Genomic DNA, 22450 nt, shown 5'->3' on the forward strand with positions numbered 1-22450 from the left:
ATGAGGTGACACTACGGCTTGCTCGGTAAACACCTTCCTGTTCCTTCTGTTAGTAGGTGTCTTCAACCTGTACTTGTATGTAAGCCGCGACACCCAGTTATCTATCACTAACATACAGTCATAAAGTCGTAATCACTGGAAATATTTGTATGAAAAATGTGTGGGCCATAAATATAAAAGTTGAAAAACAACTACGACAGTAACCTAGTTTGCCTTTCTGTGCTACGTGAGCACATATTGTTATGTCTCACAGCTACTAGTTTAATGTGCACTGTAACCTCCAAACATGTCGAAAAAAAGGTTTATTTAAAAATACATTATTTAAAGCATGTTTAAAGTCAATATTTTAAGTTACATTTTTTTGTGTATTTTCTAGTAAAAGTATTTAGGGGCTTTAAGCTAAAGTTGAAAAAGTCAATAGTAGATTAAAAAAAATATATGTAAAAGTTGCACTTAATATCTTTCATTCGTACATCAATTTTAAATGAAGAAAATAAACCAAACCAGCACATTCCAACAGCTTCTTCCATCTTGCCATTCAATTGCTCGAGGCTAAGTGACTCTCTTTAGTGTGTTTTTATGTCTCAAAATGGCTGTCTATTGTCATACTAGAGCGGCTCCAACTACCGGAGACAAATTCCTTGTGTTTTTTTGACTTGGCAAATAAAGAGTATTCTTCTTCTGATATGTATATATAGATGTATATAAAAAAAAAAAATAATAGTTCATAATGCACCATTTTAAAACCTAAAACATCATATTAGAAGAGCTGAAATTTATTTGGAGTCAATCAGAAGCACTTTGAATGATGGCAGTTGTATGCGCACTCCAATTTAACTCCACTTTGACTGTAATTGGTTAATTCTGTTTATTTTTACTTACCCAAAACTCAGGCGTTTGAACAGGGGTGTGTAGACTTTTTACACCCACTGTAGCAAACTGAGATTTTCTAGTAGCCATTATACACAATGATGATTTTAAGATGTAGTTTCATTTTTCTTTTAATTAGAAAACAAATAAACAAAAGTAATGGCGAACATGATGCAATAATGTCAATGCCCAGGACGTTTTTTTCAATATACCTTTTTCATACAAACTTTACTACACTGCAACCTAACTGAGGAAGCGTCCAGTTCCACCTGATTGGCATTTTTAGTGTGAAGACTTAATTTTGGCGGGATCACATGTATAAACAGATGAAGTGAGTCTGTGCTTCAAGAATAAAGACAACCCCTCCAAAGTCTCATCTCATCAGCGAGGGCGATTTTCAATTGGAATGTCGACAACCGGCTCACATCCGGGGAGGAGGGGGAAAAAAAAAAGGTCTTTGGAATCGGAGGAGGAAGATTTCAGACTGTGGTGGCGGTGGGCTGAGCCTGAGGCGGGTTGCTGGTGGCGGTGGGCGTGGCCTGCCTAGGGAGCGTGTACATGGCGCCCAGGAACTGGTCGGCGATGCGCCCGGCCTCGCGGAGGCCGCTGAGGAGGGCGCCGTGGACCGTGGCCGGGTAGTTCCGGATGGTGTGCTCGCCCGCGAAGAAGAGCCGGGGAACGGGCTGGAACAAGAAAGTAAAAAAAAAAAAAAACACGGAATGAGAACTTGAAAGAGCTACAAGCCATGCGTATCATTTGGTCTTTCCATTTTCAAATGGCAATGCAGCATTACTTTATCTACCCAAAAAGAAAATGTGAACTTCGCACACAAGTCAAGGCACCGCTCGACTGGAATTTTGGTGTATGTAAGTGCGTGCTGACCTGCGAGGCTCCCGGGATGGCGGGGCCCGGCGTGATGGGCTGAGCCATCAGGTCGTAGTCGTTGCCCGAAGAGCCGGCCGCCACGTACGAGTAGGAGCCCCGCGCCCACGGGTCGGCGCGCCAACGCGTCACCACGGTCTCCTTAGGCTGCCACAGCGACAGGCAGAGTTACATTCCAGACGCGGGAACTTCTGGGTTGACGTTAAGAGAGCGAGCTGGTTCTACCTGAGGCACGGCGCTGCTCCCGAAAATCCCCTTGAGGATGGCGAGGCAGCGTCCCACGATGACGTCGTCGCTGATGTTCTCCATGATGCCGGCCGCCTCGCCCGCCATCAGAGCCAGCAGGATGGGAGCTGATGATGGGCCGAGTCACATGGGCAAACATTTAGTATTAGGCACCCCAGTAAGATTAACAGTGAGCTATACATGGGCAACTAAATTATTGTCAATCATATAAATTAACAGAATATAAGAAAAATATAATTTTAAAAAATTATAGATAAATTGTAATCCAACATTTACTTATTTTTTACATTTAAACTTTGGGCGTGTTTTTGAAAACTGAAACAAAATTGTTTAGAAAATATATATTTTGAAACAGATTTTTCTCCCTTGCCATTTTTGGTGGAAAGAGTAACAAAATCCAAATGTAATTTGGATTGGAAAACATGTTTTTGTTGTTGTAGGAAAAGTAAAACACATACAAAAATCATTAGTGTTGCATTTTGCCAAGTTGACGTCAGTATCACGCGGTACTGACCCCCTTGCAAATTTGACTCAAATTGTTTGTCACGGCAAATAACAAGCAACGGGGAGCCTTGTCAGTGATTTACTGGCATTAAATCCGCTCCTGATGAGGAGTCACCTTTGTACAGGTTCCAGAAGAGGAAGAGCTCGCCCCGACTCGCCGTGGTGGAGCCCACGTGGCCGAACAAGTTGACGCTGGGGTCCCAGAACACGCGGTCGAAACACAACACCACCTGACAAAAGACCGAGGGAACGGTTAAGTGGCGATTAGGAAAAGCACGGCGGGTTCAGGCGGGACTCCGCAGCCGCTGGCCGTGAACGCTTGAGTGAGCGCCCTCTGCTGACGTCAGCGGGCTTTGCAGCACGTTGCATAATAACGCGCTGCGGCAGAACAAGCAGGAGGCGCATGTCCACCACACACACTCACTCTCACGTCAACAATTCAGGGTAAACATATAAGCGTAATAATAATGGCATCATGTTGACAATGAGTTCTTTCCTGATGGCAGATTGCTGCGTTACGTCTGCGTGGACGTTCAACATCAAGGTCAACACGACAAAGACACTGCAGCAAACAACGCGAATGCAGCGTTTGTGCGACCAACCACTCCTCTCGTCCTTACTTATCTGCTATTATGATTCTCCCTTCTCATTTCTTTTAACATATATGTAAGTAAACTTGCTAGTAATCCTGCGATGTGGTTTGTGAGAACCTTTATCCACTTGACCAGAACTTCGATCTGTGCTTATGTCGTATCGAAGCGACATTTTTTTTTTGTAATACTGTAATACCTCGGGGGCGACAGAACACACGGATTACATTTTGAAAAACGATTTAAGCTTTGTGTCTCATTGCTCCTTCTTTTATTTGGCTTGGAAGTGTGCCAACAAGGGGAGGGTGGGGTGGATTCATTTGTCTATTTTGTTCAATTGACAAATTGTATTATCAATGTGGGGATGGGGGCTATTATTATTATTATTATTATTTTTTTTAATCTGCAAAAAGGTGAATGTGCACCTGCCCAACCGCGGGTATGCAAGGGTCCACTGCACACTCTAGCTGGTGCACCCACTACACCTTTGCTCATACACTTAACTCTCCCGCACGCTACGCACCTTGTTGAGATTTCCGAATCCCATCCTCTGTATGGCGGACGTCTTCCACTCGGGCAGCGGCGGCACAAACTGCACGGCGGACGGCTGCTGCTTGAGCACGCCGAGCGGCAGCGTGCACAGCACCGCGTCACACTTGTAGATGAACGTCTGCGTCGCCGAGCGGGTGTTGACGGCGATTACCTCGCAGCCTGGAGAGAGAAGGGGGGGGGGAGAAAAAAAAAAGCACGTCAACGCGCTCTGCATCTTCTGCAATTGCAATTCGGATGGAAGAGACTCACCAGAGGCCGTGTACCGAACCTGCCGCACGGCTGTGTTGAGTTTGATGTCCAGGCCTTCCGCTAGCGCCACGGGCACGCACGAGTAGCCGTTCCTCACGGTCAGGTGGCTACCGGTGAACTCAAAGTCGTCGTCCTGTGGACGAAGTCCCGCCTGAGCCCGGAAGTACGACGGCGTACGACACATGAAAATAAAGATGTACCTGATCCCAGTGTTTAAGAGAAAGGGTGGAGAGGGGCGTGGCGTTGGCAAACTCCAGGTTAGCAAAGTGCCAGTCCAGTATCTGGCGGTCTCTGGAGGACAAGTAGACGTCACTGCAGACACAAGAGGAAAAAGGAGATGATGCTGGCAAGTTTTCGATTAATTTGATAATCGATTAGTTGTCGATTAATCGTTGCACCTCCAGTCTAACCCCCCTCAGCTCAGCAGTACGGCACTATTATTAGTCATTCTTCGCAGAGGATAAATATATGACCGAGGTCTGTTATATTGTCTGTCTTCATATGTTGCTGCACCATTTGTTCTCAATCCGTTGCTTCTTTCTAGGGAGCAGACATGGCAACTGTAAAGCTGAATGTGGTATTTGCGGGGGAATACATGTTGTTACTAGTATGTTTGGGTTACACGCTCCTTGTGTGCAAATGGAACATGAACCAAACAGCAAAAACAGAGACAAATACCCATTTGGCATACCTGGGTGGGTTGGCCTCTAGCTCCTGGAGCTTCTCTTCCAGCTTCCCCTGCTGTTCCTGCAACTCGTCGTACTCCTGCATAAACCAAAATGACATTTATTATTATATTAGACAGTAAAGCCCCACTATTCATGGGGAATCAATCCATCAAATTGTATTTATATAGCACTTTTCATAAATCAACAAAAATGTAACCCGAAGTGCTTCACAGAGATAAAAACAGCCAATTTATAGTTATAGTAAACTATAAATGTAGCACAGACTAAGATCCCAAAGCACTTTAATATAATTTAAAATTCATCTTACAACATTACCCTTAAAAAAATAAAATAAATAAAAATTAAAAAATTAAAATCGGGAAAAGGATGCACCGGAAGTGCGCATGGACGTCATCTTCCCAACCCATAACATTACCACTTGTTAGCTTGAGCTTTTTAATCGCCACTCAGCAAAGCAAAAACAAGCACGCTGTGGACTCGTGACTTCCGCTAACAACCCAGGCTAACTATAGTTCCTCCCTGACATACAAAGAGTTTTCTCTCAATCGAGATGCATCACTTCAGCATACTTCCGTGACACCAATTACTACTCTCCTATTAGCCAGGGCTTTGGCGCCATGTTAGGCCGTCACAGAAGGAGCAAAAAAATATGCGGAGAACCTACAATCGGTTACACAGAAGAAAAAAAAGAGAAAAAAAAGAAAGAAAAAAAAAGAAAAAGCCAATTTGTGAATTTCGACTCCAGCTCACACACAGGCCTTAATGAGGACCACTGCTAGAGAAAATTGAGGGTTGGATGTATACTTAACTGCTTAGGTTACACTTGTGGATAGGTTGTCACATATATATCTCCCAAAAAGATTCCCATGAGATGACATAGTGATTAAAACAACTCAATGTCAAAAGGACACCAGTCAAGAAGCGCTTTGAAACGGACGTGTTCATTCGGTGTTGAAGAATGTTTCGACGTTTGCCAATTTTGCCAGTTAGTGTATATTCCGCACACATGGCCTACTCGTGCGTGTGTGTGTGTGTGTGCATGTAAAGACACAGCGAGGCCTTGAAGTGGTTCGTGTGGCAAAAGACGAATCCTTCACAGGCACCAGCTGTGTATGAAGACGCTAAAAAACTTCCTTTTAAAATACACACAGAGGTGATTTATCTTTGCACCCCCACCCAAAATCAAACTGCAAGCGCTGGTGCTAATAATACATCCCGTCGAAGCATTAAACCACTTAAACATAGCCTGTCTGGTTTAGTTAGATAGTTCTGCATTAAAAGATTCCAGGACAGGCCATCCATAAAATATCCCTTGCTACCAATTATAATCTTTAGGAAATCTAATTGTGCCTCAAAGTAGCAGCGGACGTGTCCGACGCAGACAGGCGGTATGTAATGTAAAGCCGCAATGTTCGCTTGGAAACAGTTCGCTTCTATACCGTGAGTGCTCGTTCTTTGGCCGGAACATTGTAATTGAAGCCTCGGCCGAGACGTCTGAGTTCAAATGTCGCCAAGGAATCCATTGGCGTCGCCGCGCTCCAACAGACACACCCCAAAGTCTTGCCAGAAGAGCGGAAGCTGCTCAAACAACTGTTAACATGTTGTGTTGTCCCAATACTCTTGCTCGGGGCTCAGCAACCAACGGCACTCGAGCCAAAAGTGGACCAGGAAATGTATTACAACCACACGTTGAGCGACAAGTTCAGTTGGACATGTGCATTCAAAAGTTTTGAGTAAGTCAAATGAAGTTCACCTGTAAATGTTACAGTGCATTTGAAGTTTATCATGAAATGTCACCTGAAAGCCCAATATCCCTAGCTTTGTATGAGTAGTGTACGTCATTATGTTGTGTTTTGTGTGCTCACTTTGCAAAGTGATGTCAAGTCTCTGTGCTTGCTCTTCACCAGGAACTCGGCGGTGATGTCCCTGGGCGGTTTGACGTCGCTGGCCTCTTTGAACTGCTGATGGAGCTCCTTCACGCGCTCCTTGGTGGACACCATCTAATACGATAAAAGACGACGGTAAGCGTCACATTTTAATTCCCAATAAAGAATCGTTTGGGTTTGAGAAGTTGCTCACCTTGTTGAGGAGATCTCGGAGCTCTTCTTGTGTCTTCACAATCTTGTTCCAGTGTTCTATCTGCTCATCCTTTACGTGCTTCTCCTGCAACCTACACATACAGACATAGCAAAACAGGCAGATTTCAGTAGATGACAATATTATATTGCTTATTTCAGTTCAACTCAAAAGGTGGAACTCACACTGATTCATTAAACACATGGAAAATATTTTTTCAAAAGGACAATGTCTATGTAATTTCTTTATCAATTTGTTATGTAATAATCCGATTTCTTGAGATTGTGGATTTGGAATTTTGTTGACTGTAACTCATTATCATTAAAACTATAAAAACTAAAATCATGAAATATTTCACTCTGAGTTTCAGTTTTTGATTCAAACTACTGGTATATTTCTAATATACTAATTTATTGAAATGCACTTGTGCAGGGATCTCGTTTGATGTGCATCTCGCGGCTGAGATGCACAAATATTAGCAGGGATGCAAAAAGTACGATCAATCTGCATCTTGGGATGCATGGGTTCGTAATCTGGCGTGCTGCTGGAAATCCGTCTGAATTTTTTTGAGATGAGACAGGACTCTAGAGCGCGACTAGAGTTCGACTAAATTACAGAGTCTCACTCTAGAGTCCTATGTGCCCTCATTTCTGAATAATGCAACCCAAAAAATAAAAATGAAAAAAGAGGGTGCATACAGGTGCCCAGTCATTTGTGGAAGAAAAGAACATTTCTGCGACTTGAAAGCAGACACACAATGGGTTTCATCGTGGTCTCTAAACCAATCAGAGATAGTGAAGAGCGGGGAACCTCTGTCGGATTGGCCCTGCGTGTGTGTGTGTGTGTGTGTGTGTGCGCCTGCGGTTAAAATGAAGGTGCTCGGGTACACGAAGCCAAGTTTTTTGAGGGCGAACCAGTACTTGCAGTTACAGAAAGTTGAGCAGCATAAATGGAATTAGTTTCAAAGCCTAACGCCACCGCGACAATGTGGGAACATTTTGGATTCAAGCCAGATGAACGCGGGCATCCCACTAACACTGACGAGCTGGTATGTCGAATTTGTGTGAAGTCGCAACAAAGACAACACGACTTAAACCTCAAAGTCACTAAAACCATTTTAAACACAACCATCCCACCTAATTTCTTCAGCTGGGAACAAAAAAATACAGTGGAACATTTCCCGTTTTCCATCAGCTTGTAATTATGTAACCCTTTGCCCAATGCAAATACAAACATGAGTATGGAGGCACGTATGCTCACATTATATAGAGTATAGCGTTACTATTGTAAAGAGATGTAGCTATTGAACATGTTGACAAAGCAGCGTTTGAAGAAAGGCTGCAGACTTTTAAATATAAATCTTGAATCAAAACAAGCTGCTCTGATCTACTTGCTGTTTTGTCATTAATGGTGCTACTTGGCATTTTTTCTTAACCAAACTTGATTGAAAGTATCATTATTAATCATTCCTGTTAAGGCATGATTAATAATGTTCCCGTGGCATTTTTGTGAACAGAACCTCAGTCTGGATAGAATATGATATATTAGCACTGTACTCACTGTATGACCACCTCCAGGGCCTGTCCCAAGGAGACAGGCTTGTTGTTGAGGAAGTTAAAGTCCAGCTGGTGGCTGAGGAAGGAGGTGGCCTCCAGCAGTCTGTTGAACTCCTGCTCCACCATCTCATCTTTTTCTTTGGGCACCTGAACACGCAAAAAACAAAAAGGATTAGTTTTACAAACACACCAGGCCATCATCACCATCATTTGTAATTTTTAAATTTGACAGACACAGTTTCTAAAGAGGGATGGACATTTACAATTCATTGATTGCTATATAAATTGAACATGCAGTTCCCTGTTAACATACACGCCGTGCAGGGGCAGAGCCACTATAGTTCAATAAAATTATGCTGATCGAAGTCATAAACACAAACTACACATTTATTGAGCTTTGACATCACTGAATGGAAATTATTTGAATATGAACAGCTTACAAGTCTAACTATTGTCCAAGTTAAATTTTTCTCTTGGGAGAAAAAAAAAGAAAAGAAAAACAATGACAAAAGGTCGATTTAATATCAAACATCGTTGTCTATTACACAGTATAGTACAGTGGTACCTCTACTTACAAGTAACCTAACTTTTCACCCTATTTTTTGCCTTTAGATGAGAGCAAAAATTTGAGGTACGAGCGCTAGTGGCCGCTAACTTCATAACATCGAGCAGCAGTTTGGCACATAGTGAACAATTCTTCAAAAAAAAAAAGTCTGGAATTCAGGTACACTTTTTTGTTGTTGGTGTTGTATACAACATTGCTGCTGACTATTCTTGCTGCTGTTCACATTCACTTTTCTAAACATAGTACCAAGTTAAAATAGTTTGCCGTTCACATCTTCATATTTCGTATTGTTCATGTAAAGTTTGCAATGGTTACACTGTTGCTGCTCATTCTAGTCAGTTTTATAACATCGTACTGTAAATGTATACAGATATTTTGGATTCTTTCATATTATTCTTGTATATTGCATTTTCTCCAGTAAAACTGGAATTCCCCTATTGCGGGGAAAATGTATTGCTTATTCTATTGCAAACAGGAGAAGCCGGCAAAGTAAGAAGGAAAATGGCGTTGCTTCCACGACGATATTCAGTACATAAAAGAAAGAATGGATGATGAAAGGAGACCAATACATACACTAGTGCACCGTTCACCCTTTAGTTGTTCAGTGGTTGGCGAAACAAAAGAAGGAAGGGGGGTGGGGAGGAGAGAGAACATATTCAGTCAACAAAAGAAAAGCGTACATTTCATTTGTGATGCCTTAAGAGCCTCCAACCTAAACACCCTCTTTACCTCTTTACCCTCTTTAGTCTCAGAGAAGACTAAATGACATTAGGCCACGTCTGTTTTGTACTCAGGAGCAGTTGCTTGGAGGTTTAATAAACCCATGCTCCATTGTGTTGATGTGGTTTAGGAATAGCCAGACAACTGCCTGAGGACTAAATGCCGAACACATCAAAAGAATACTCATTGACTATAAATATTTAATGCATCTGGTCAATTGCTGCGGTTAGCAGTTTTTACTCAAAGAGTGGCCCTCTGCTCAAATAGACATTTTGTGCCTTAATCACCTCCTAAACTAGAACAAATCAATGTTACACCTCAAACTTACACCTCCTCAGGAAACCGGATGACAGGTCATGATGTCGTCTTTACCACAACACAACCACAAGTGCCTGCAGAGCAGACATGGCATCTGTACGGCTACAGTGGAATTTAACAAGAAAGAGCAATCCAAAGCTAAATTTGCTCAAGGCTATGATACAATACATACAATAAAAAATAACAATATACTTTATCTGCAGTTTTACTCAAAATTATTCAACCTCCAATAAGATATTTATTTACAAACTCACAGTAATTCGCTCCAATAGCACAAGACAACTGTGGTCATTATTATTATTATTTTAAAGGGCATCTATTGAAAGTTTGTACATTTTTGAATTAAAAGTAGTTTACAATGGTCTGAATTTGAGTGCAAGTATACATTATAAATACATAACGTTTAATATTTGTGGGGGGGGGGGGGGGGGGGGAATATTGCTACAAAATCTGTTTCTCTGTGTGGTGTACAAAACAAAATATAAAAATTAAATGAAATAACATTCATTTAATCAAAACAAAAAAGTAAATTAAAGTTAAAAATTCTGATTTTTTTTTTTAATGTATTTAAACAAGTCCACTCCAATTGACACCTGGCACTATTTCTGCCACTATGTGAGGAAAATACAATATGCTATAACGTAAATTGCATGCACATATCTACAACTTGGCAAACTTGTGAAGTTTAGCAAGCCATTTCTCACTTGTAAGCTGGTCATACTCACAGCCTGACCATTGGCTTCATACAACGGACACTTCTGTTTGATCTTGGCCAGCTCCATGTTAACCTGCTTACTGACCACCGCCATGGGATTCCCTCCTGAACAAGCATGCACACACGATAGATGCCATATTTATAGACAGCAGCTCCCTCTACAGGTTGACAGAAAACATGAAAATGGTTGAGTCATATATACCCAGGCCTGTCACAACCATGGCGCCTAGATCTGCAACATAGTTGCCCTTTCTAAATGTGGCCACCCTGCCTCCAACGCGGTCCTACGAAAAAGATACAAGAACAGTCAGACTCAACATGTCAAACTGAAGAACCAAAAGGTAATTGTGTAGCATACACACCCTGGCTTCTAATACAGTGACATCCATCCCAAAGCTCTGCAGCTGGCGGGCTGCGGCCAGGCCGGACACCCCTCCACCGATCACTATCACCTTTCCAGTCTTCTTGGCTGCAACGAGGCAAGTCAACAATTCATTCTTCATTCATTGTTTTTGGAATGGGGGAGGAACCCCACACAGGCATGGAGAGAAAATGCAAAAACAGGAAGGCCAAAGGCCGGATTAAAATCTACAGCAGCTGAACTGCGAGGCGGATGTGCGGACCAGTCGTCCATCGTGCTGCACGTAGGTGGTTTTCATTTTCACAGCAATATAATGTTACATCATTGCTGAATTGTTTAATAGCTTTATGATGCATACAGCAGTAACTTTTTAAACTTCGGCATTTATCGAAAGGGAATTGTTTATTTATTTAAGTGGACTACACAGCTGATAATTAATTTGATGGTGTAAAAAGGTAAATGCACTTGCCGGACAAGACTTCTTTTGGGGGGTTTGTTATTTTTATCCCACAAGTCAACTCACTTGGTAAAGGCTTGACCCTCTTGTAAATGCCAAAGTTGATAAGCCCGTGCCTTTCGAGGTAGCTGTGTATCCTGTGGACCAGCACAGCGTCACCTGAGACGGAACAAAGAATGTTAAATCACAACTGAAAACTATTATAGTTGCATTACTAATATTTGCCTCACTATTGTACGGAGCTTCAAGCTGCTGTGCGGTGGTCTCAAAAGTCAGCTGGATCTTTGGGTTGTCCAGCCAGAGTTGGAGCTAGTAAGGGGTTAAACACGGATGGAAATATGAAAGTCTAAATGAGAGGCTTTTTGAAGAGGAGGTCACGCGGGTATGGGTAGACTTACTGTACGGTTGCGGATGTAGAGGAAGACCTTCTGAGTCTGCTGCGGGCCGCTGATGATGTCGGGGAAGCAGGCGGCCTCCTGGGATGTCATGCGGTCGTGGGGGAGGCGACTCTGAAAAGCAGCGCCTTCCACACCTGATTATAGACATAGTCTGTTAATGCTTATCATTACAAAAATAACTAAAGCACAATGGCAAAACTTGGGTGTTTGGTTGTTTTTACGGGCCTGTCCATCTCCATTACGTGGCAGGGTTGCTCCAATGTAGAATATTTTATACATTTTATTTATTTCATTATACAGTCATTTACTTGCTTTTGCATTTGTATGACAGTCAAGAATGTTGAAACAATTAATAATAATTGCCTGTACAGTAAAAAGATACTATTTCAATTCACATTATTTCCACAGGCGAATGGCAGTTCTTTAAAACGGAGAACAGACTCACCAGATGGTTCCTCGGGTTCACTGTCATTCTCCTCTTCTGGCGGAGGGGCTGGTGGCGGGATGACCTGCTTCCGTTCCTTCTCCGCCTTGGCGTTCCGCTCCTCCTCAGAGTAATATTCGTCCTCAGACAGATTGGCCAGGCTCTCGTCCATCTCGCGGTACTCCACCTGCAACAGTAGGCACAATAAAAGCATCATTAAAACCTGCATTTCTACAACACGGCCACAGCCATTTTCACAACACCGCCAGCAGCACGCCTCCCGCTAAAATTCTAAAATGTTTACCTTTTGTCGCTTGCGTCGACTCGTCCTGCGGACTTCAGCCGAGTCCGGGTCCAGCGCGCCAGGGCCTCCTCCCCCTTGGTGAGGCAGAGGGGCTCCTCCCGACTCACCACTTGGGGATGACCTCTCCTTCTTCTTTACGTCCGCAGGTCCCCCGGCTGTGACTGAAGCAGCCGTCTGGGCATCAGAGCTCTGGACCCTGTCGCCTCCCGCTGCACCTGCCGAAGATGACGAGGAGGACGACGAGGACCCGGCGTCTGATTTCTTACTTGACAACATGATGGAGGATGTTGGAGGCCTCTCCTGTGGTGGGGGGATAAACTGACGAATTAAAGGCTCAATTTGCAATGTTAAAAATGCATAAAAATTGTTGTACAGTGAAACCCCGCCGATTTGCAATTTCATTTTAAAGTTACCTAACTAACAACTATTCACAGAGAAATTCACCTACTCGTGTCTATCGCATATTTTTCTGCTTTCTGTCATGCCCTAAGATGCCACCCAAATGGCCGACTCCTTCTAAGGCTGTTCTAGCTAACATTGGCCACCAGCTGACTGTCGGCCGGCTTGACAGTGAACAGCAGCGCGAAGGGAGATTTCAGTCAAGGTTCCAAAGGCAGGCGAGGCTCCTTGTGGGGTTGATACCGGAGAAATCAGCGTTGTAAACTTCTCAAGATGATGCTGAGAAAGGTCCACATCACTATTGACAGTGGTGGAACTTAATAGCTGATCACCTGGTAACAGATCGCTGCTCAACAACCAGAATAAAGATAAAGAGCCATGTGTGATTAATGTATTTAAAAAAATGAGAGTATTGACGTATCACAGAGTCGAAAAAGTAATAAAATAGCTAAAACAAAAACGCGGCAACATACACGTCAGCGTCCTCAAGCTTCCGGCGCATAGTTTCGATAACAAATCATCTGTAAGCCATTTATTTTTCAATATTTTTTTGCTGTGGGATGAATTTGAAATGATTAATATCAAAGTGTTTTAGAATCATAATTAAAATCATAATGCGTGTTAACAATATGCACCAGGATACTTCTGGCTAGCAGAACATAAGTGACTACCACCGACCTGAACAAAAACTTGTTTGGGGTTACATTGTCTGACCCCAAAAGGTGAAAGTTATTTTTTGATTTTGTTTTATTTTATTTTATTTAAATCTAAATGAATCCAGTGGTACCTGTGGCTGAGAAGAATAATTCGAGTGGCCGTCATAAATAATTGCACAAAGAAGATAGCAAGAGAGTTTGATGGCGGAGTTCTGCCTACTTCTCAAGGGACACACTGGAAACCATATATAGACCATATCTACCATAGCAGCTTAACAGATTGGAAGTCAAACAGCATCAGTCACCAAAAGAACCAATTGGTAGGGCTTCCATCATGACCAAGGTTAACGCATGTCCCTCAATAATCATGTTAACTATGTCTGAATTTCTACCACCTCTGAAATGTAAATTAGAGGTGCCGATAGGTCTCCCAAGCAGTTAACCTCACATACTTCCTTTTTCGACAGACACTTCCCACATTCAAACTATGGCAGGAGAGAATCAGACTTGTCGTACCATCCTCCATTTTTTTTTTTTTTTACTACTGTAGAGGTGCCATCTGAGAAAACTGGATTTTGCCAACCAGAAGAACGTACAATTGTTCTATATTTCGGGTTTAAACTGTAAAATTGAGGGGGTCGTCCATTACTTGCTCATTTTTGCTGTTCGCCTTGGTGAGGGTTCACTGTACTGTAAAATTAAAACAATGAAGATGGTGACTGCTGAAATCAAAATAAACACACCAGTGCCCGCGTTATATTCAGGCTTGTGAAAGGATGCATATTGTGTAGTTAAAAGGAGACTTTTCAGAGTCACTTAATTGTTGTGTTACAACAGGCTAATAACCAGCAAACGGTGCCCCTGAACACGTCAAAAAAAAAAGTCTGGATGGATTAAGTAGCGTTAATCGTGCGTGGATGTCATGGTTTTATGAATACAAATGGATGCTCTATGGTACAATAACCTTGTCTTGTTTTACCCATTTCTCCGTGCACCTGGTTATATCCATTCAAACACTAAGAGATGAAGACAGAACCAGAATAACAGTGTTACGTACAAATGTGGCCGTTAACAAAACATTCAGAACTAGGCTAAACTGCATAACCAAACGAATTAGAAGTCATTGTATTTTGTTTTATTCTTTTAATTGAAACGATCGCAACAATGTCACCGTCCATTAGGAACAATTAAGCTAGTTTGCGAACCAGACGATATAATTTGCTCATATTGACCTTCGATTGCATCTTAACATTTAATTCATGATCATATCACTTCTTAGTAAAACCAAGTGGACTTCAAGCGTTCATTTTGTTACTTAAAGATCATATAAGTAAGACACTCACCTTTGGGAAATATTAGCAGGCTACATTAGCTGCTAACAATGAGCCCCGGCTAGCATGATTCACATAACGACAGGTGCGACTTGTAGAAATACATTTTTAAAAAACTATCGGTCGATAATGTGGTGGTACTTGTTAGGCATATCGTCAACGACACCTTGGTATTTATTTGACAAATAAATATACGCTTTAATTATTCTAAATATGAATATTACCTCGCAATCCCCCGCAGATGTCAACACAAAGACTGCACAGTGCTGCGACCCAAATGCTGTTGTGAAATAACTCAATGCTGATTGGCGGCTCCAAGGCTTAGCCATAACGTCACATTCATTTGATTGGCTAAAATATCTATCAGTCAAAAGCAAATCCGGAAACGTTTGCAATTTAATGGAACTGATCTCGGGTCTGCCGTGCGGACACCTGGCTGCATGTCCGACGTCATAAAACAATAGGCGGGGCTGAAGAAAAGGGCGAAAACGAGGAAGAAGACAGGTAAAGATGAATTCTTGTTTTTGTGTCGCTATTTTTATTAAGTAACCGCTAAAATTCTTAATATGTAGATGTTCGATTATTATGATATAATTTCCCCTGAGCGGTTGCGTCTCTGTGTGGTCGAATTTACGTGGGGTCCGGCTACCTATTGTTTGGTGAGTTGCGTTACAGGAAGTAGACGGTGTTGTGTTGCTGTTCCTCAGTCTAGTAAAACACTTTTAAAGTGACGAAAACAATACATATCAGAATTAAAAGATGGTTTGATGAATTTAGGCAACATATGAACACACTTGGGGTAAGATATACACGAAAATCCGACCATTACTTTGCTCCACAGTGCCAAGAAAAAAATGGTAAAGGGCGAGAATGAGTCGGTCAACCGGCCTGACAACACTGCCTTCACCCAGCAGAGGCTCCCAGCCTGGCAGCCCATGCTCTCTGCTGGGATCGTCATCCCCGGGTTTGTGCTCATCGGTCTGGCCTTCATCGGCATTGGCGTTGCCCTCTTCATCACCTCACGCAGCATCCAAGTACTGGAGGTAAGAGGCTGAATTTTAACAATCTGTGCTCTAGTATGTAGGCCATTTGTGTCCACCTAAAGAACAAGGAAATAACATTTCCTGTCACTTTCTTACTATGTTTTGTGTGGGAATTTAGTATGCCTCTGTATTGCACTGAAAAAATCTGAATAGGAATACATGTATTTTTTTAAATTTATTATTATTATTATATAACTAGCTGTGTGTGACCCACCCAAAATGGGTCCACGACCCACTTTTGGGTCCGGACCCACCAGTTGAAAATCACTGATCTGGGAGTCTTTATCTGTCTGCCTTATTGTTTTCTTTACTCAGGTTGCTGTTTTTCTTCCGTTATGTTAGCATAGCATCAGTTATCATGTTAGCATTTGATAAATTGTCATTTAAAATTGTACCCTTATACAAGGCAAGATGTAACATCCTTATCTTTCTGCCTATGCACTTTGTGTACTCAGTTTACCAACTGTTACCATGATTGCATGTGATCAATTCTGATTTGAAATTATACTCGACAACATGGTATGATGTGAAATCTTTATTGGGCGCCTACGTCGCTCTATGTTATCATTCCATTAAATGACTGCTCCAGTGTTTATTTTAGCATCAGAAGCTTGGAAAGTATCCCCGCACTCCTGACCTTACAAAGGTGTGGTGTGAGTAATGTGGTACCCGTAGTTCATTCATATTTAAATGTTAGCCCTTTGTTGTTTTCTCTTTCACAGCTTGACTACACGGGCATAGAGCAGGACTCGCCGTGCTTTAGGTGCTCGAACGCTGACTTGAGGGACTGTGTTTGCAGCATACGGTTCTCCATCAACCGCTTGTTTGAGGTGCCTTGGACTATTATACAGTGGATTTACAGAGTGTCCACACCCGCTGTTCAAATGCAAGGTTTGATTTAAAAAAAAATAATTAATAACAATGAACAATTAAAGAACAACATCTCCAAAGCATAATGCAGCTACCACCATGCCTCACTGTAGGTATGGTGTTCTTTTGGTGATGAGCAGTGTTCTGTTTGCACTTTGCAACAAACATACTGAACCTTTTGGAATTATGGCCAAAAGTTCAACTTTAGTTCACATTATCCCACATGTATTTGGGAGATTTCAAGTGTACTTTTGCAAAATTAGCCACTTGATTAATACGATCTTCACTGTGTTCCATAGTATAATTAATGCTTTGGAAAATCTTTTATTGCCTTCTCCTGACAAATATCGTTCAACAATGAGATCCCTCTGAGACTGATGAAGCTCTCTGCGGACCATGACTTGCGCTGTAAGATGTGACTACAAAAAGGGCCGGAAAAGCCTACTTGAACATTTGCAGTTAATTTGGCGTTAATCAGAAGCACTTTAAACGGTGGTAGATGTGTGCTGAATGTGATTGGTTCAGCCACATGCACAGTAATAAAAGGTTGTGTACACTTGTGCAACTACATTAATCTTAGTTGTTAATTTTTACATCCCCTCTATACGTCCCATTAATGGTGGAAAATGTAGTAATGTTTTTTCTTCTAATTTTTTACATAACAAAAACCTCACATTTGAACAGTGGTCTGTAGACTTTGTGTATATGTTGCTATCTTGCTATAGGTTAGTATGACAGCTGTTAGGACAGTAGTACCCAACAACACAGCAAGGTGTAAAATCCATGTTTGCTTGCCTAAGTGCTTTCTGCACTCAGGTTGCTATTTTGCTATATGTTAGCATACCAACTGTCCAAATCCTATTGAATGGCCTTCCCACTTCTGACCTAGAGGTTTTTATTTTTTATTTTGTTGTCTCTGACAGGGACCGGTGTTCTTTTATTACGGCTTGTCCAACTACTTCCAGAACTACAGAAGGTATGGAGTCTCCAGAGATGATAACCAGCTTTACGGAGACCTGACCTACTTCAAGGTGAGCTAAAACACTGTAAGGTAGTTTATTCACATTACGTCAGCACACGATTTCTTGGCAAATGGCTTGGATTTCCTGTCTTCTTTATCATTAGTTTATGAGTAAGCTAATTAAATGGCAATACATGCTTTATAGTATTTTAGTAAGCATTTGAGTCTTGTTGTTTTTCTGGCCTATTCCGAAGAAACCCTTTGATCAATGCGAGCCCTATCGATACGACAGCAACAACCAACCGATTGTGCCGTGTGGCTCGGTAGCAAACAGCATGTTTAATGGTATGTGCGGTTCATTCTGCTCCTGATCTCCTTTTTTCCTGTGTCAAGAGATTTCTCATTCATTCACGTTTTCCTTTGGTTCCCGGAAGACACGTTCACGTTGTTTCAGAATGTGAACGGCCAGCAGGTAGTGGTGCCCTTGGATGGGAAAGGGATCGCTTGGTGGACCGATTACAACATCAAGTTCAGAAACCCCAGTATCACGCCCCTGAGGAACGCATTCAATGGTTAGTACTGTGTTCCCCGCTTAATTGTGGTTTATCGTTCGCACCCCCGCTATTTTGTGAATTTGGTAAGCAATGTTTTTTTGGGGATTTAAAAACATTGTACAAAGAGAATTGCACGATGTGTATTTAACTAAACCACATTGCAATACGAAGGTCTGCTAGCTTAATGCTAACACACAATGCAAAACGCCATAGATGAGCTAACAAAACTAGCTTAGATGTTACAGTACTTATAAACCTTTTAACAACAACTTATATTTGAACACAAACACATGCAGACAGAGCATGCAACAATAATAATATGAATAATACCCACAGGTAGGGCCTGAACGATTGATCAGCCAGCAAATGTAATCGGCCGATATTAGCTGTTTTCAAATCAGCAAAAATCGGCCAATTTTTTGTCATTGATTTTTGTATTTATTTTTTTCCCCAAACCCTTTTTCAGTATAGTACAGTGGCATACCAAGTTTCCACATGGAGCACATTAGGTACGCAACAGAAAATGTTACTCACTTGTGCTATAGTCACAAGTGTGCTGTTTAAACAAATACAGTGCAGCTCATATCATATTTTAAAACATAACTGATCTTGCCTACATGTTTAAAATGCATTTCAGAACATCTTATTAAGACACTGAGGCTAAACATAACTGCATGTACAAAGTTTTATATCTTGGCACTGATCTCTTCATTTTAGGAAAGTGCAACATCAATAGTTTGTCTTCTCTTTAGGAAATGAAAGGTGAAGACTTGAGCAATTATCACAGTTTTAACAGACTGAATGATGCTATAAATATTTTACTACCTGTCCGCAACCCACCCAAATTGGCGCCGCGACCCACTTTCGGGTCCTGACCCACCAGTTGTGAATCACTGCTCTAGAAAATGGATGGATGGATGTTTACTAATTGTGTTTTTATTGATGTGTAGGCACGGCGAAGCCGTTGTTTTGGTCCAGACCGGCTTACGAGTTGGACCCCTCAGACCCTGCAAACAACGGTTTCATCAACCAAGACTTCCTGGTGTGGATGCGAACGGCCGCACTGCCGGATTTCCGCAAACTGTACCGGCGGATCACTGAGGGGAACTACGCCAATGGCCTGCCAGCGGGAAACTACACTCTGGAGATCGCTTACAGTATCCTTGTAGATGGAACAGATTTGGAATTGTTGTTGAAGGAGGTATGGTGGGGGTATTTAAGTTATTGATGTACTAAAAACGGAAGCTATGTGGCATGTACACTAAGTTGTAATCCTCATCCTTTTCCACAAAGGTGCAACAATTTAATGAGGTTGTTGATACAGAGCAGGTTTTTAGAGCATGCTCTTTGTACAGTGAAGAGACCCCACAAAACACAGAGGTGTGCTCGTGAAAGTGTCATGTGACATGTTCCAGTCACAAGTCGGTCACCCTAACCTGTTTGACAGGTTGGGCAATGCTCTGTTTTTACACAATTCAATGAGTGTAACAACTAGGGGACTTATTGAGTTCTTTGAAGTACATAAATAGCCCAAGCAATTAAGTGGAACCTTCAAGTTGAAAGATCCCAAAATGGTATGATTTCTACCAAGAAAAAACAAACAAGCAAAATGAACGGCATAGGAAAGAGTCTGGTTGCTCACTAAAATATTTATCCATTTTTGAAAAAAAAAACTCCCGGGTGGTTTGCAGCCACTCCCAACCCTATCGCAGCAAGCTTTGGACGAGAGGCGAGGTAAACCCTGGCCTGCCAATCCCAGGGTACAAAGTGTATATACAACCAACCGTTCACACTCACCTTCACACCAATGGGTAATTTAGGGTCTTAAATGAACCAAACATGCTTTTGAAATGCGGGAGGAGTCCTGAGTACAAGGAGAAAACCCATTTAAGCAACGGGAGCCGAGATCCAAACCCTGAACCTGAAAACTGTAAGGCGGATGTGCTAACCACTCCACAACGTCTGGCCCTCGGTAAGATATGAGCAATTAAAATATCAATTGCACAATATTACCAAACTGATTATGCTAACTCACAGTACACCCTTACTAATTCCAGTGATACCAATAAAATGACACTAGAGGACTTTATTGTTCCGCAAACATCTTCCTATTCGCTCTCTATTAGTCTCTGTCAAGGTGAGTAGCTTCACGTACTTTTATTATACTACTTTCTTATATCTTTACACCCAATAAAGTCAAATGGTACACAAAAAGTATACAGTCAATAAAGGTTCTATGATGGCCACAATTTGAAGTACAGCTGTGCCGTGATATGGGTTCAAGGAAAAATAGTTCAGTAAAAAAGAATGAAACCGTTTGTGCATCATGACTAAATGCTGCAATCCAACTCATCGTGCTGCTCCTTCGGGTGTGCCCGCCTTGGCCATGGGGAAGCGGTATAATAGTCATGCAGACACAAATGAAGAATAGTACTTCTTATCCTTCTAATACCTGTAAGTCACTCAGTAACAAGCTGTAATATTATTCATTTTTCATACATTTTCATATATGCCTGTGAGTACTAGTTATATTATCTGTCTACATTAGCTTGTGTTCACTTGTAATTTCCGAGCTGGGGAAAAAAGGGTTTTATTGTGTATCCTACCGTTGTATTTCCTTAACCCTCGTCCACCTCTCAGACTATCCCGTGCTGAGCTTCAACGGCAGGAAGAAGGTGGTGTTCAGCAACGTGTCGTGGATGGGGGGCAAGAACGACTTCCTGGGTATTGCCTATCTCGTGATCGGGTCGCTGTGCGTGGTCATGTCAGTGGTCATGCTCATCGTCTACGCCAAATTCAAGTTCCCCGAGGAGGACTGAGCAAGGCCTGAAGTAGAACTTTAACAATTTTTTTAAAATGCACAATACATATCAGTGGACATTTGATAGTGGAAGAAGATTTGGCTCTACACGGTGTTTATTAATTGCAACTATTTGTGCTGTTACTGATGTGATAGCTCATAACCAAAAAGCCATATGGGTAATCATAACATAACAATAACATTTATTCTGTACAGGTGCCTGCGATTTTACTCTGATGTATCAACTGACCAAAGCGATAATGGCAGACTTGCACAAAGAGAGACATTGCATTTAAGCACGGTATAGTCCCTTTATGCAACTTCTGCGTTCCACAGGGTTTTTGTCTCAGGGTTGTTGTTTTTTTCTCTCTCTGTTGTAGTTCTTCCGTTTTACACCATAGGATTACACCATTATCAATTAATAACCATATACACATATCTACCCAATTGGTTACATTCGTGCATAAACATTTAATAAGGTACGCTGATAATTTAAATACAGGATATGGAATTTTACTCAAGAATTTTCTGTACAGCTTCTTAACATTTTTCCCCCCTTTGTGTTTTGCCTCATGTTAATATTTATGCAATAAAACAATGCAAAAGCAGTCTGAAGCTTGAACTTCCTGTATCATTTGTCAACATGTTTTAAGCCTGTACATAAGTATTTTTTGTTGTTGCTTTTTTTATGACTGCATTTAGCATCCAATTAGTCCAAATGTCGTGTTGATTGCACCTAAGTCTTTTGTGCTGTTTCTGTAGCCTCCTTATTCATTGTCATACTATATCTTATGTCAAAATTTGTATATGCGTCAATACATTTGTGCATATATTTCTCCAAGCTAGAACAAACTAAAATGTTTCTAAAAAATTATATCTAGATTAAAAAAAAAAAAAAAAAAAAGGGCCCAGAATTTATACTGCAGTACAGGTGTTCTCGGTTTACGATCATCTGACAAATGACATTTTGAGGTTAGGTACTTGATTCACGGAACTATAGAAAGTTAAAAACAACTGCAAAGAGCAGCATTGAGGAGGAATTTAAAAAAGGTTTCAATCTAATTCAATACTATTATGAATTATAATCCACCTGTTATGATGGCCAAATATTTACTGTAAATATAACCTGACCTTAATATTGCATAAATTAGTGATAGATTACGGCACATTCCGACCTACATACAAATTTGTTACCTCCGCAGTAATTGAGCGCCATCGTTATCCAAGGACCCATGTACAGTATTGAAGTCCATCTGTGCCGTTTTAATTAGAATTTGTAACATAGTATTGTTTTCCAACATAAAACTTCATTTCAAAAGTTTAAAATTCAGTGTCCAAAATTCTCTGTATTCAGTTTAAA

At 41.5% G+C, this 22450-nt stretch overlaps 2 protein-coding genes across 5 annotated transcripts; one reads left to right on the top strand and one right to left on the bottom strand.

The window, feature by feature from the left end:
• Window positions 1-983: 983 nt before the first annotated feature.
• Window positions 984-15141, bottom strand: kdm1a (lysine (K)-specific demethylase 1a). 4 transcript variants are annotated; one of them, XM_061696750.1, is made up of 22 exons: window positions 15087-15141; window positions 14511-14547; window positions 12477-12776; window positions 12194-12362; window positions 11749-11873; window positions 11581-11659; window positions 11417-11509; window positions 10895-11001; window positions 10735-10816; window positions 10543-10637; window positions 9353-9370; window positions 8219-8361; window positions 6662-6752; window positions 6448-6582; window positions 4585-4658; window positions 4094-4205; window positions 3894-4026; window positions 3616-3803; window positions 2618-2732; window positions 1978-2105; window positions 1753-1899; window positions 984-1553 (listed from the first exon to the last, which is right to left on the bottom strand). In XM_061696750.1, exons 2-22 carry the CDS (start codon window positions 14538-14540, stop codon window positions 1350-1352), a joined length of 2568 nt encoding a protein of 855 aa, XP_061552734.1. In that variant the 5' UTR covers window positions 14541-14547; window positions 15087-15141; the 3' UTR covers window positions 984-1349. The 4 variants fall into 4 exon arrangements, with proteins under 4 accessions (XP_061552734.1, XP_061552733.1, XP_061552732.1 ...); XM_061696749.1 differs by having other exon boundaries at window positions 11749-11882; window positions 12194-12359; window positions 15087-15134; XM_061696748.1 differs by having other exon boundaries at window positions 11749-11882; window positions 15087-15134.
• Window positions 15142-15282: 141 nt separating this feature from the next.
• Window positions 15283-21712, top strand: tmem30b (transmembrane protein 30B). Its single transcript, XM_061696076.1, has 8 exons — window positions 15283-15366; window positions 15704-15905; window positions 16628-16735; window positions 17699-17806; window positions 17991-18081; window positions 18171-18308; window positions 19241-19447; window positions 20931-21712. The coding sequence occupies exons 2-8, from the start codon at window positions 15717-15719 to the stop codon at window positions 21107-21109; spliced, it is 1020 nt and encodes a 339-aa protein (XP_061552060.1). The 5' UTR covers window positions 15283-15366; window positions 15704-15716; the 3' UTR covers window positions 21110-21712.
• The last annotated feature ends 738 nt before the right edge of the window (window positions 21713-22450 follow it).

The sequence above is a fragment of the Phycodurus eques genome, chromosome 14 (assembly GCF_024500275.1).
Source record: "Phycodurus eques isolate BA_2022a chromosome 14, UOR_Pequ_1.1, whole genome shotgun sequence".
NCBI classification, from domain to species: Eukaryota; Metazoa; Chordata; class Actinopteri; order Syngnathiformes; family Syngnathidae; genus Phycodurus; species Phycodurus eques.